The sequence below is a fragment of the Primulina tabacum genome, chromosome 9 (genome assembly GCF_025594145.1).
Source record: "Primulina tabacum isolate GXHZ01 chromosome 9, ASM2559414v2, whole genome shotgun sequence".
Classification (NCBI taxonomy): domain Eukaryota; kingdom Viridiplantae; phylum Streptophyta; class Magnoliopsida; order Lamiales; family Gesneriaceae; genus Primulina; species Primulina tabacum.
In genome coordinates this window covers 30,391,068-30,405,017 of record NC_134558.1, presented here as the reverse complement: position 1 = coordinate 30,405,017, position 13,950 = coordinate 30,391,068, and the positions used below count along the sequence as shown (strand labels likewise).

The following is a 13,950-nucleotide window of genomic DNA, read 5'->3' as shown; positions in this document are numbered from 1 at the left end:
ACCGCATTCTGAATTCTAGACGAAAGATGCATGTGTTGTCTCAACTTTAAACTTTTGAGACATGCGTGCTCGTCTATTTTTTGACAATCAGGCTCCGTCATTTACTCAATGATGGTATGAGAGGGCTTATAAATACCATAATTTGAGGTTCCTAAACACACACACCTTAAGAACAACATCACACCATCTGCGGAGGTTTGGAGTGCTTAGAAAGCTTCACATCAAGAAAAAATCATGTCACTTACAAATCATTCACTGGTGTGAGGTAATGCTCAATTTTCTTCTGCATATTTATTTATCATGTTTATTCGAGATTGGAATTAATATCTTACAACCACTGTATATGTACGAGGAGTTATTATGAAACAAAATAATTAAAAAAAATTAATATATTATTGGATCGGAATAGAACCAGATTAAAATGGTTCGAGATTTATTTTCATGCAACCGAATCCGATTTAATATTGATGTCGAATTTAGTTCAATTAGATCAGTTCCAAATTAAACCAAATTAAACGGACCGGTTCAAGATTAATCCGCTCCTCAAATTGTTTAGGCAGTACCACTATGTTATGTGTCCACAAGTGAACGAACTCAGGCCCAACTTCAGTTGAACTCAGGCCCAATAGTTATTCATCCTCCAGAATCCACTCCACCATTTCCGACATATACACACGTGTATATATACATATATATATATGGATACACATACTTTCCTCTCTTTATGCCATTTACACTTCGAAATTCTGTTCAATTTCCATTTCGAAAAAGTAGGGCACGCCCTTTTACCATATCGAAGCTACGGGTCGGTTTCGGCCTTGTATTGATTTAATTTTCGGTAATCATTTTCTTTGAGCTTGCTGTTAGAATTTTGTATGTATATGAATGGCTAATTTTTTTTCCTTTTTATCGTTTTTCCTGCTGTTAAATATAGTTCTTAGTAATTTAGCAACAACTGAAGATGATTCTGGAATTGGGTTCCTGTTAGTTGTTGATACAGCAGGAAAATCCTGGTTTTAGTCCTTTTTCTTTAAGAAAGAGGATAATAGCTGAAAGTCCGTGTTTAAAATGAAGTAGATTTATTTTGATACCAAACAATGGAAAGTGGAATGTCGGATAGGACCCCAAAAGTATTTTGGTTTTCTATGTCAATGCGTGTGAAAAAGCAGCCAAAATGATCGCTTCACCTTGTGAGAGATAAAAGGTGCGAGCGGGGGAAGGTTGCTGGGTCACTTGCTCTTGAGCTCAAGATATGCTGACTGTTGTGAATTTTTGTTTCGGTTCAAATGAAACGATGTAAACAATTAGAATTTTGTTTGGGCTTGAAGTAAGATTTAGATGGTCAAGAATGATGTTTATGCATTCAATGGAAATATGAATTCATGTTATTTCTCTTGAATTGGATGTAGAAGAGATTTTACTTTTGTTTGCCTAGTCTGTTTCTTTTTCCTTGCAAGTTTCGATAATGGTATATGTGGTTCATTGACTTTTGCCCAAATTAATCGAGTCAAGAATAACATAGGTTGGAGAAGCTGTTGATAGTATAAATGGAATCTGGCCAGATTGAAATTGGTGGTACTGCCAAGAATTTAATGGGAGCATATCCTGCGGTTGCCAACCCTTCCATCCCAGTTGCCCAGGAAGAACATTATGGGAGTCCAAAGGTTGCCCCTCAACTGGCATCACCTGCAAAGAAGAGGACGAGCACAGTTGACGGTCATTTTCCAATTGAGAAAAATACACATCCAAGTAATAGCTCATTGCTCTTCTGTTTCCACTATTAGTCTATTCTTTATTTTTAATAATGTAATTACAGACATATATTATATCTGTTATTAACTTTACCTTTCTTGTTTTATAGATTTCTGTCTTTAGAGCAGCAAATATAAAAGGAAGGTGTATGATGGAATATGCTTAAAATTTAAATATAGTCGATCCAATTTCATATAGAGTGCTTCTTTTTCTTTGGGGTGTATTAATTTGGGCGCAGGTGTGGTGTAATATGCTTCTTGGAATCTTGGAAATAAGGATCAACTATGCAACTTTATCTGCCATTTTGAATTCTAAAAAATCAGCATGAGAATAACTTAAAATAATGACTTCATGCACTTCCGTTGACTGTGGTTGTAACATCATTGTGGTTGTGTCATTGATGACTTCTGATTGATTAAGAGGGCTACAGATTTTGATATATTCCCTATTTTGCCTTGTAATTTTTTCTAGCATGTGAGGAAGCAGGCTGAATATCTGACTTTGTATGCGAATGGTTTCTTATGTGTAGAGTGGTATCTTTTAATGTTGCAACTGAACAAACTGTTAAAATGTCATTATTATATTTTCAAATACAATGTAAATGAGTGCACACTTTTTGTTGGCCTTTTATTGTAGTAATATTTTGATTGTTATTTTCGTTTAACTAATTTGGAAATCTTCTAAAAATGATATCGTGCATACCTGAGTGAATTTCTTGAAATCAACAGGATATTCTTCCGATGCAAGATTATTCATGTTGGTTTTCTTGAAGAAAACATCCTTAGGAATTTGTCCTTAATGATCTTACCGATCCTTATGTTGAATGTACATATATACTTTATTATTAGATTTTAATACTTATCAATGCATTTCAGGTGTCTCAAACTGTTATTTCTTCAAGAGTCGCTTGCAAGAGTATGCTCAGAAAGCAGGTATTCGAACACCAGTTTATGAAACTATCAAGGAAGGTCCTTCTCACGAGCCTTCCTTTAGGTCAACTGTGATTGTGAACGATGTTAGATATGATTCTCTACCTGGTTTTTCCAACCGCAAAGCAGCAGAACAATCAGCTGCCGAAGTTGCGCTCATGGAACTTGCCAACTTAGTCGATATGAAATTTGGCATCTCTCAACCAGTGGTAATCATCTTCAATTAATTTGCTATATTTATCAGTTTCTGCTAGTAGATATTGCGGGGCTAATATGTCCATTTGCTTATTTCTTTAATTAACGCTGTTATGGCTAGACACAGCTTCAGCCGTTCCCACATTGATTTTTTTGGGTTTATGTTCTTGTTTCATCTCGTTCATACCTGTTGGAATTAGTTTAAAATAAAAGGTAGGTTGATTGGATAGCTTGGAAGTGAAAAATCAGTGTGTAAGATGTTGGGAGCTCTTTAGTTATTTTTTATCCCCTGTGATGTTATTGAGTGATAAGATTACTAGAGATCGTACAAGAAAGCACTGTTTGAAGATCAAGCTTCATTCTGGTAGGATGTCTTTAGTCAACTCACGTATTTTGTTATTATTATTGACATATTTCAGAAAAGCAAGATTGTCGAAATTATATTATGTCGTGCTCCTTGGCCCTTGCTTCACCCTCTCCTTCTAGAAACACGTTGGCTGCATAATTTGTTCAAAAAAAATCTTACATGAAGGTGACCATGTGGATATATCCACTTGAATATTGCCACTTTGTTTAATTCAGAACTACTACTTTTCCTTTGCATTACTTTCTGCATATAGTGGAGTGTAGCGACTCCAAGCTACTATTTCGTGATACTGTCATATAGGTTGGATCTTGTGCAGAAAAAAAGATCGGGGATTTCTGTAGGTACTACAGAGTTGGACGAATGGACATAGCTTTTTGAGTTATGAACCAACAATTATATACCTTAATATATGTATTGTAGGTTATACGTTACTTCGTGCATATGAATGTTTTGTTTTTGCAAGAAACTTGTGATGTTTATAATGAAAATCGGATCATTCAACTTGTGAGATGATGCAAAAGAGGTGGCTTACTTTTGCTCTTTGTCCGAATTGGTGTGTGCTATGTTGGGAAGAAGTGGAGACTCAGAACCACATGCTTTATTCATTGTCCTTTCGCGAGCTGTCTTTGGTTCAGAGCATTGGAAAAGATGGGTTTGGTATGGGTAGTTCCAAGATCTTCGCACGAGCTATTTGCTGTAGATCTTGGACGTGAAGTTAGCGGGAGGGGTAGAATTTTTTGGACAGTGGTAGTTTATTGTATTTGCAGTTCTGTTTGGTTGGAGCGGAATAGAAGGATTTTTTACAATCTAGAAGAGTCAGTTGATGAATGTTGGGACAAAATTAAGACTCGAGCATCTAGTTGTATTGGGAAGCATATAGAGTTTAAGAATTTTTCGATCTCAAATTTATTAAGATATTGGAGATACATATGTTCTTAATATAATCAGGGCTTATATTTTTCTTTTTTCCTGTGCGGATCACTTGTCCACTCCTTATAATTAAAAGCTTTTAATTATTTAATATAATATTGTTTCCTAAAAAAATTTGGATCTTTTACAATTATAGCTGTTACAGCTATAATGAATAAAAATGGAATTATTTTTCTCTTCATAATCGATAGTCCTTAAGTATTTTTATTCTCCCCTGTGGTAATTAAAAGTTTTCTTCTGGCAGTTTCCTTAGCTCAAAGCATCGTTTCACTTGGAACCTAAAAACTTGGACCCGTGTTTCTTGTCTATTTAAGTAGTGCATTTTATATCTGAAATTTTGGTTTATGCATTCCATAAGGTAATCCCTTGGCACATAGATATCATAATTCATAAACGATTAAATTTCTGAAAAAGATAAAATTGATCAACAAAAGATCACTTTATACCTTAACTCTGATGCTCATTCCATTTTGATTCTCTTGATTGCTAGTCGCAAGGAGTGTGACCTTGATATTTGGTTGTATATTTCAGCATGACACAGGCTTGTGTAAAAACTTGTTGCAAGAATACGCCCAAAAGATGAACTATGCAATCCCGCTGTACGAGTGCCATCTGGATAACCAATCGGGCAAAAAGCCCATGTATTCTTGTGTTCTTGACATTGGGGGTATCAAGTACATCGGGGCTTCTGCAAGCACAAAAAAGGAAGCTGAGATTAAAGTTGCGAGGACTGCCTTGTTAGCCATCAAGTCTACAACTTCTGCCTTTGAAGATGAGGTTGGGTACCACACAGTTCTTCCACATAAAAAGAAAGTGACTGATCTTGGAATCAGTACTCAGGAAACTGCTGCAGCGCTCAAACCAAAGAAAGGGCGTTTCAAGAAGCAGTGGAAGAAGAAACGTGCTATCGAGAAGTGTAACTTTATTAAAGGTAAGATGCCCATTGGATTGGAGGCGAATTTGAATTGTCAAACCAGGGTTGAATCTGCTGTAACTGGTGCTGTTAATTCCCAACCTATTGTGGTTACAGATAACTTGGAAGTCAACATGGACAGACAGGAAGTACTGCAAGTGAGTGTTGCTGATGCTGTTAGCTCCATTGTTGAGACACCTGTCGATTCCCAAATTGAGACCCCTGTTACCCATATAGGAATGCCTGTTTCCGAGATAGAGACTCCTGCTGTTTCCCATATTGAAACCCCAGTTGGATCATGTGTAGCCAATGCTGATAGCTTCCAAGAACAAGACTCCAGACTTGCACTCGTGGAAACTATGTCTAGTTTTACTCGTCCAGAGACATGCAACCAGAATCTGGAAAAGCCTGTGGTTTCATCTGATGAAGGACTTCGAAAAGACGGAGGATCAGCCGCCACGTATGTGGAACCCTGACATGGGAATCTGTTAAGGATCATACACTCCTCTTGTGTATGATTAATTAATCATCTAAATTTATTGCTTTTGTTTCTCTGCACATTGTTTCCAAGAAATTCGGTGATCAAAAGGATATTTTGAGGATTTGTGGATCGATTCAGGGCGGGTATTTGATTCATCTAATATTGGACTGTTTATTGGATACAGGCGATGCTACTGGAAATGACACATTGTAATGTTATGTGATGCCACATAATTTAAATTTCAGATTGTTTCTGCTTCAATAGTAATCATAAATCTATCTTAAATGCATACCTCACTATATTCTTATACTTGTCTTGTATTAGGTTATGATGGGAGTTAAAACCTCAAATCACTCCCGAAGCCATGATATTTAACTATGATAGTCCACTTCTTGTCTGTTTGGTCACTTTAGTTCTTGAATCATCAATTTGATGTTGTAATAACAGAAAAAAAATTTAAAATCAAATTATGGGAATTTCTACCATACTTGAATCATTCAAGAAATGAAAACGATTTGGGAGCACTAATATCTTAATATGACACAAGTAAAACATAAAAGGATTTGCTAAATAAAAGAATGCAACAAGCAAGAATTTAAGAATTGACTTGTTGCAATGATTAAACTAAGGAAATTAGTAAAGGATGTGAAAAGTGTCGGATGAATTTTTTGATTAAATAGTCCTTGTAATTTGCTCCTTTTCACAACTCTCCACTATTTGAGTAGTTCGATGTGTAATATCCACATGGTAGTCGAAGGGTCCAGATTCAATATTATGTAGGGGTTTAGTGTTAAAATATGTGGGTTAAGACACTACCCCACTGTTGAAGAACATGGCTTAGTGTCTGGTTTAATTGGTTAAAATCGGTTGCCAAAGTGTGGGCAATACTTCAATTTTTGACCCAAACAGAAAGCATCAACATTTTATCATAATGTTTGCCATGCTAGAGTCGAATCAAAGAAAAGAACATGCAGATGCTTAAACGGCTAGATAGCAAAAATCATATGAAAAACATCCGACATTCATGGAGCCAATGCTGCCTCCTCTGACGCTAACGATACTGTTTTTGCAACTGAACTTGACAAGAAACAAGCAAATTCACCGACATGCTTGACACTATCAATACAAATCACTCTCCCTGTGAGTGTGAATAACGCAATCGGAAGTCGGGTAAGAAACACAGGCCAGCAAGTATCCTGCCTCAATCTGATCATCATCAAGAAATGAGCCATCAGATTGGTCAACACGACCCGACACCATTTTCCCCGCACATGTGGAGCATGCACCAGATCTACAGGAATATGGAAGTTCGAGTCCTGCACTTTCGGCCGAGTCAAGGAGGTAGGCATCATCAGGGGCCTCAAACTCAGTTTCCGTGCCATCTGGGCCGATGAATTTTATCTTGTAAATGGCCATGGCAGTTGCTCTATAACCAGACTGGGATTTCAGGCAGAAGGTTTTGCTGATTGATTTAACGGACCCTAAAGAGGATGTGATCTTCACGAATGAACTTCTCATGTTTTTGGTTGGAGGAGAGCCTCTGATCATGCAGCTGATCTGAACCTTGGCAGTAGCCATGTTCTCCTGAAAAAAAAAAGATGTCTCAGTTTAAGATTGTACACGTAGTGACGTGTAAAAACAATATAATAAAAAATGAAGGTCGAAAGACAGCAAAAAAATTTGTTTAATCGAGTTTCTTGATTCCAGTTGCTAAGATATGCTCAGAAAATGGACAAAGACAAAACGATGAACAACAATCACAATAAAAGAACAAAAAAATCTAGTCATTTTTACAAGACGGAAGAGCAGGTAGGAGTGAATTCAGCTCCAACGAAAGAAATCTCCGAACACTTCACATAAATCATCAGTGCCCCTTGTAAAATTCAGCTTTTTGACAAAGATAAAGTTGATCAATGTGGAATTCAAGACTCTTAGTACTCTACATTTCGAAGAGAGTTCCATTAGTGTATTACTGTATTTGGGTGCAAAACACAAGTTTCTACTTTGAGCACCAAAATCTGGTAAAATGCAGCATTAATACCCAAAACTTGCTGCGAAGAGTATCGGAAAAATCTGAACAATAACATCAACTTTGAAAACTTGAAGTTGTTATGATTAAGCGTTGCTCATCTAATTTTACACAAACCATGGTCAGGGAAAACGACCAAATAAGAAATGACCAAGATCTTTAAGCCCAAATTAAAAGCAAAGTTTATGCGAAACTCAAAGTAAACATCAGACAAAGATGTTTGCATGAGTGAGGCAAATTATTGTTGACACAAGCATTTGAAGTCACAACCAAGGGGGCAACATGACTTCGTAGATGCAAGATCGCTGCCCGGGATCTCCCTGAGAAAATCCCAAAAAGCTATGTAAACTTAACTTTCGTTTGAAACACAAATAGTTTTAAATCACAGGCATAGAGGATCCAAAAGAAGTTATTCTTTTAAAATGTTACTGATTTACATCACGGATTTCACGGTCTGTTATCTTTCACATGGGTCGCGAATGAAACTTGGTCGTGCAAGATCACACCTTTCAAACAAGAAACACCACAAGAAGTGATGTGGACCCCAAGTACCTACTCACCAAAATCTTTCAAGAAATGAATACCGAACACTAAAGTTTGTAAATACGCATCAAACAAACAGTCACATCATCATTATGATAGTGTTTCTGCCATTAAGCTTACAATGAAAGGAATCCCACAAAGAACAAAGGAAAACAAATAAGTAAATCACACACTATCAAATAAACAAAAAAAATAACACCTCGACTCTTCTCTTTTTAGAAATGATCTAGGATTGAATCCTTACAGAACTTGAAGATCCAATCTTGATCTGCTGGTGTCGGGATTAAACAAGAAAACAAATTTTACAGAGTACCTGAATTTGTAGGAAGAGAAAGGGCCCGATTCTCGCAAATGACTGCTGATATATATATATATATATATATATATATATATATATGTATATATTATATTGAGTTCCGTAGGAATAATTTGATAATGAGAGTAAATGATAAAAGAGAAAGATACCCAACACTGCCAAACAAAACCTGCGGACGCCCCTGGATTTCGCTTGCTCCATGGTTTTTAAATTTAGAGGGCCTACGCCTACGTCTGCATGGTTTGGTATATGCATGGAAGACGTGTGTCAACATGTAAAATCAATTTATTTGTTACTAAATAATTAGTTAAAAAAGATTTCGAGGTATGCATGTATATATGACAAAGTAATTGTAAATATATATATATATATATATATATAAGAGTAAAATTGACATTTTACCAATGTAATATATTAAAATTATTTTTTATATTAAAATTTCGATAATATTAACCCATTTTTATTTCTATTTTAATTATCTACCTTCTCGACCAATTCCAATACCAATTAACACCATTTTTTCTCACTTTATAATATTAGCCCATTATATATATATATATATATATATATATATACCTAGTTGTCTATGCATTAAATAACTATGTTGTTTCTTATTCATTTGTCATTTATTATTTTTTGTAAATAATTTTATGATATTATATTTTATATAAATCATAATATTTTCTATATATACACACACATAAATCATAGTAATTTTAACGAAGATGTTGTAAAGTCTTGTAATTAATTATCCGATAATTTTGTTATTTTTAGAATAATATTGAATTTGTTATATATATATATATATATATATATATATATTTTAATATAAACACGCACACACATTACACACCTTATACTTCAACTTCCTTCTAGTCATTTTCTTCTTCCTCCAAGCTTGTAGAGCAGCTCGATTCTAGCTCTATTGTGGTACCTAGCTAGGAGCTCAATTGAAGGTATCCCCAAAGCCTAGAGTTTCAAATTTATACATGGAATTCTATTATTGGTCTAATATTTGATATGATTTGTTGTGTTGGTGGTGGTAGGTTTAAAGAATTTTGCAAATCGGAGGTATATTAAGAAAGTAAAGATTATTTTCGAATTTTAGTCATATATTTGATTAAATTCTAAAAAGATTTTGATTTTGTAAGGTCCGAGAATTTGATTACCGTAATCAGAAATGATTTGGGGTATATTTACCGTAATCTGAGATTATTCTGGAATGATTTATTGATTAATCAAGGTAATTATAGACGGAACAGAGTGGACCGGGAAAGGTAAGAAAAGACGCAAAATGTATGTGCAAGGAGGTGTGCTCGCGCACATGCGTGACGTGATGCGCGAGTCTTGCGCGGAGTGGACAGAAGACCCCGCGCATATGCGCGGCGTGTGGGCGCGCATATGCGCGAGGTGTCCAGTAGCCAAGGAAATGCTCGGCGCATATGCGCGACGTGAACGGGCGCATATGAGCGAGCAGGGCAGTGAGTTCGGCGCACATGCGCAACGGAAGGCGCGCATATGCGCGAGAGATGCCGAGACACGCGCTGAGAAATTGTGTCTCGCGCATATGCGCCGAAAGATGTCGCGCATATGCGCGAGACGTGTTACTCGAGGGAGCAGGCCACTTGCCTTGCTGCATGCGTGGCATATATATATATATATATAAACATGCATATTTCTTCAGAAGAGAGAAAGAGGAAATCGAAGGAATCAATAAAAAAATTCTCCGTGGCATTTTAATCACGATTTTGCGAAATCCGTCCGTTAGATTTCTAATCCGAGGACAGTACCGTGTTCCTAGCGACGACAGCTACAACTGGACGTAAGTTTTACTACGTTTTGATATGTTTTGAAATTATGATGTTGTCAGAATTGAATGAGATTCATATATGATGTTCTTGACATGTTAGACATCATAGAATCGAAGTCAGATTAAGAAACAGACTGATTATGTAATTGTTATGATTTTTGGAATTGATTAACTGAGATTCGATATCAGATTGGTGTTGTTATTGAAATTATGAATTGCACCGATATTGATTATGAGTTCTGGTATTATATCTGTTGTGTTGAAATTGACGGGGTTATCGAGATTGTATTGTTATGCCGTCGAAACATCCGTAAATTGATATTGATCAGATTTGGTATTGGTTGAGATTGTATTGTGATATCATATGTCGATTGACATTGATCAGATTATGTTTTGATTTGAGTATTAATCAGAACAGGTTTTGAACTGAGTCATGTACTGATATTGTATCTATTCGATTGTCATTATCAGATTGGGTATGGACAGAGTTGACTTCGATACTTCGTCTTCGTCGGACCGAGAAGATAAATGTATAAATTAATGTTGAATTGGGATTGCACAACTCGAGTGAGGTTTGACTCGAGTTTCCCTAAATCACATACTTTACCTTATTGTATTGATTTGATTGATATACTTGTTCTCTTGATTGATATATAGCAGGTATTAGACGAGTATCTTGGGACAGAAGTGCCTGATAGTGGTGGGATCGCCACGGGCACATTGCACGATGTCACAAGATAGTGTATTGGCGATAGTGCCAAAGTCTGTCACCGGATGATTGGCTATCGATGTGGATAGAAATGTGGCTTCTTCTATTACTGGTGATCGGTACTGTATCGATGTGGATAGAATGTAACTCTTCTGTTACTGATGATCGATATTATATCGATGTGGATAGAATTGGAGTTTCTTCTATTACTGGTGATCGATACTATATCGATGTGGATAGAATCAGAGCTTCTTCTATTACTGGTGATCGATACCCTATCGACGTGGATAGAACTGAAGTCTTTTCTATTACTGTTGGTCGATATGGGAATGCTAACTTCTGGAACCGGGATCCCTAGACTAGGATTGAGTCTAGTCTTAAATATGACGTCATGAGTCTAATTGATAGTGTATATTGAGTTATGTTGATTATGTTCCTGAATATGGCACATGATGAGTTATGTTCATGATGATGGTACATGTTTAGAATAGGATTTATTCTTGATATGGATTTATATTCTGATTTGAATACATGTTAGACATATCTGTTATATGCTTTTATATTGTTTTTATGATTGCATGTATACATGATTTATACTGAGAATGTAATTCTCACCGGAGTTATCCGACTGTTGTCTTGTTTGTATGTGTGCATGGCAACAGGTGGGATAGGATCAGGGTCAAGAAGAGAACGAGGCTGGACTAGATAGCGTGGAGATCCGGGCTTCGAAGAAACTTAGGATTCAACACTGATATATAGTTGAACCTAGTTGAATTCTTGTAGATAATACAAGATTTATATGTTTATGTTTAATATGTAATTTGAATTGAGTTACATTACGTTTCCGCTGTGTATTTTAAAAAATAAATTTAGACCCTGTTTATTATAATTGTTTGAATTATTCCTAAAGACGATTAAGGAATAAATTAGCGTCCGGGTCCCCACAGATTTGGAATCACGAGTTGGTGTTTCAATTAAAGTTGTATAGCTATGTTTTATCTTCGAAATAGCACCAATTTTTTTTTTTTAAATCTATTAATAAAAATTGAGAGAGTTATGTTTATTTTTCTGAAGCTGTTCAACGGCTGGAATTTTTTCGCAAACTAAATGAATCCATTGTATTCAATTAAATTCCAGGAGTAAAGAAACGGAGATTTTGAATTTGGTTTCAACTCAAAAAAGACTTATATAATCAAGTTATCTTTCATTTCCAATTGACGAAACTCGATTTGAGTAAGAAATAAGTGAGATATTAATTTTATATTATTAAGTGTCGAACCCAAAATCTGTATCAAATCCTACTGTAACTCATGGTTTTTGTTGTAGTCAGTATTGGCCTAACTAAATGATTGAATCTCATTTCGATGTCTCCAGATGAAATGTAAAAAAATTGAGTTAGAAATTCATTCATTTATGATATGTAGATTTTACATAAGTATGAGATGAGTTATAACTTTAAAACCGAGTCTAGGTACGAGCTGAAAAATGGTAAACTTGTTCATGAATAAGAGTCGAATTGAATGTTGAGCTAAATAATCCAACTTTGAATATTTGGAAACTTAGATGAATGCTTTGAGTTGTTATTGACGATTTATGAATTTAATCAGCTTTATGGTTATTCAAATGGATTAGTCCGAAATCTTAGAAGTTCAAATTGATCATTGGACAGTTGACTTGGGTCTGGGTATGTTACAATTCGGTTTTATAACATACGACGATAACACATAAATTACGTTTTAAACATGCTTATGTGTTGTTTATGGTTGTTTATGTGTTTTTGTGGATTATGAGAATTCTTAAATGTCTCGTTGATTTATATAATCATTTATGTGACATATTTTGTGAAATTTAGGTTAGGACATGATATTAAGACATATATTCGAGTCTAATCGTTCTTGTTAATCGTTATATTTGTTCAAGGCACTAGTTTTATATATCGGGATCATGATATGGCTGATAGACCTATATTGAAACACATGAGACTGTATATTCGATTGAGCAATCCCGCCTATTAGTGCAGCCATTCGGGGTGAGCGCTGGGATTGTGCCATCTAGTTCTATTAAGTTGTGCCATTATGTTATACCGTGAAAAATGTGCGGAGACCAAGTCGTTGGTGTTTGTATTAGCATCACAACGTGTAATCTATTATTGTGGGTGTTAGTGTTAGCATCACGACATACGTGACATAGCAGTTTAGTTGCATGACAATGTATCTCCCATGTATGTTTTAGCGCGAGCAGTACTCCTGTTGTTATCGTATCGTTTACTAGCTCCTGATATCCGTCATTATTGAGCTCAATTTCATGCATTGCATAATTTATTTTATATATGTTTATGTATAATTTATGTTTATTCTTGTTGTTTTTTAATTGTTTAATACCATAATTCTAACATTAGTTGTTTATCGGGGACATTATTACCATAAAATTTACATATACATACATTTATTTTTTTAAGATTTCGTAACTATCAAAAATGGTCATAAACGGCTAGTTTTTACCCTATAAATATGATTTTACACACACATTCAATCACTCCAAACTTACTCTTCCTCCCTAAAAAAATTTCTTCATCAAAATTTTCGAAGAAGAAGAAGATGGTTCTTTCAAGGCTATTTTGTATAATTATTTTGATTATTATACTCACTAGTCTTGTCTTTATCGGATAATATATGCCTCGCGTTTTTATTTTTATTTTTAAGAATGCTTGTACTTATAATTTATCTGTTTTTTATTGTCATATTAATAGATTTAAAACTTAACTAATAAAATACATTGTTATTTTTATAGTACCACCATGTCAAATTTGACAAAACTCGAATTTGTTGCGCTCAACATTACGAGAAAAAAATTATATGTCACGGACTCTCGATGTAGCAATCCATCTCGAGTCATTGGGTCTAAGTGAGACCACTAAAGAAAATGGTATATCATCATCACAAGAAAAAGCAAAAACTATGATATTTTGCGTTGACA

At 35.2% G+C, this 13,950-nt stretch overlaps 2 protein-coding genes across 6 annotated transcripts; one reads left to right on the top strand and one right to left on the bottom strand.

The window, feature by feature from the left end:
- The first annotated feature begins 691 nt into the window (after positions 1–691).
- On the top strand, positions 692–5,828 carry LOC142555160 (double-stranded RNA-binding protein 1-like). Of its 3 annotated transcripts, XM_075665873.1 has the most exons (5): positions 692–805; positions 1,523–1,749; positions 2,628–2,890; positions 4,705–5,104; positions 5,204–5,828. In XM_075665873.1, exons 2-5 carry the CDS (start codon positions 1,548–1,550, stop codon positions 5,560–5,562), a joined length of 1,224 nt encoding a protein of 407 aa, XP_075521988.1. In that variant the 5' UTR covers positions 692–805; positions 1,523–1,547; the 3' UTR covers positions 5,563–5,828. The 3 variants fall into 3 exon arrangements, with proteins under 3 accessions (XP_075521988.1, XP_075521986.1, XP_075521987.1); XM_075665871.1 differs by having other exon boundaries at positions 4,705–5,828; XM_075665872.1 differs by having other exon boundaries at positions 698–838; positions 4,705–5,828.
- Positions 5,829–6,488: 660 nt separating this feature from the next.
- Positions 6,489–8,621, bottom strand: LOC142556521 (uncharacterized). 3 transcript variants are annotated; one of them, XM_075667979.1, is made up of 2 exons: positions 8,453–8,621; positions 6,489–7,151 (listed from the first exon to the last, which is right to left on the bottom strand). In XM_075667979.1, exon 2 carries the CDS (start codon positions 7,143–7,145, stop codon positions 6,687–6,689), a length of 459 nt encoding a protein of 152 aa, XP_075524094.1. In that variant the 5' UTR covers positions 7,146–7,151; positions 8,453–8,621; the 3' UTR covers positions 6,489–6,686. The 3 variants fall into 3 exon arrangements, with proteins under 3 accessions (XP_075524094.1, XP_075524093.1, XP_075524095.1); XM_075667978.1 differs by having other exon boundaries at positions 8,384–8,508; XM_075667980.1 differs by lacking the exon at positions 8,453–8,621 and adding an exon at positions 8,339–8,363.
- Positions 8,622–13,950: the final 5,329 nt, after the last annotated feature.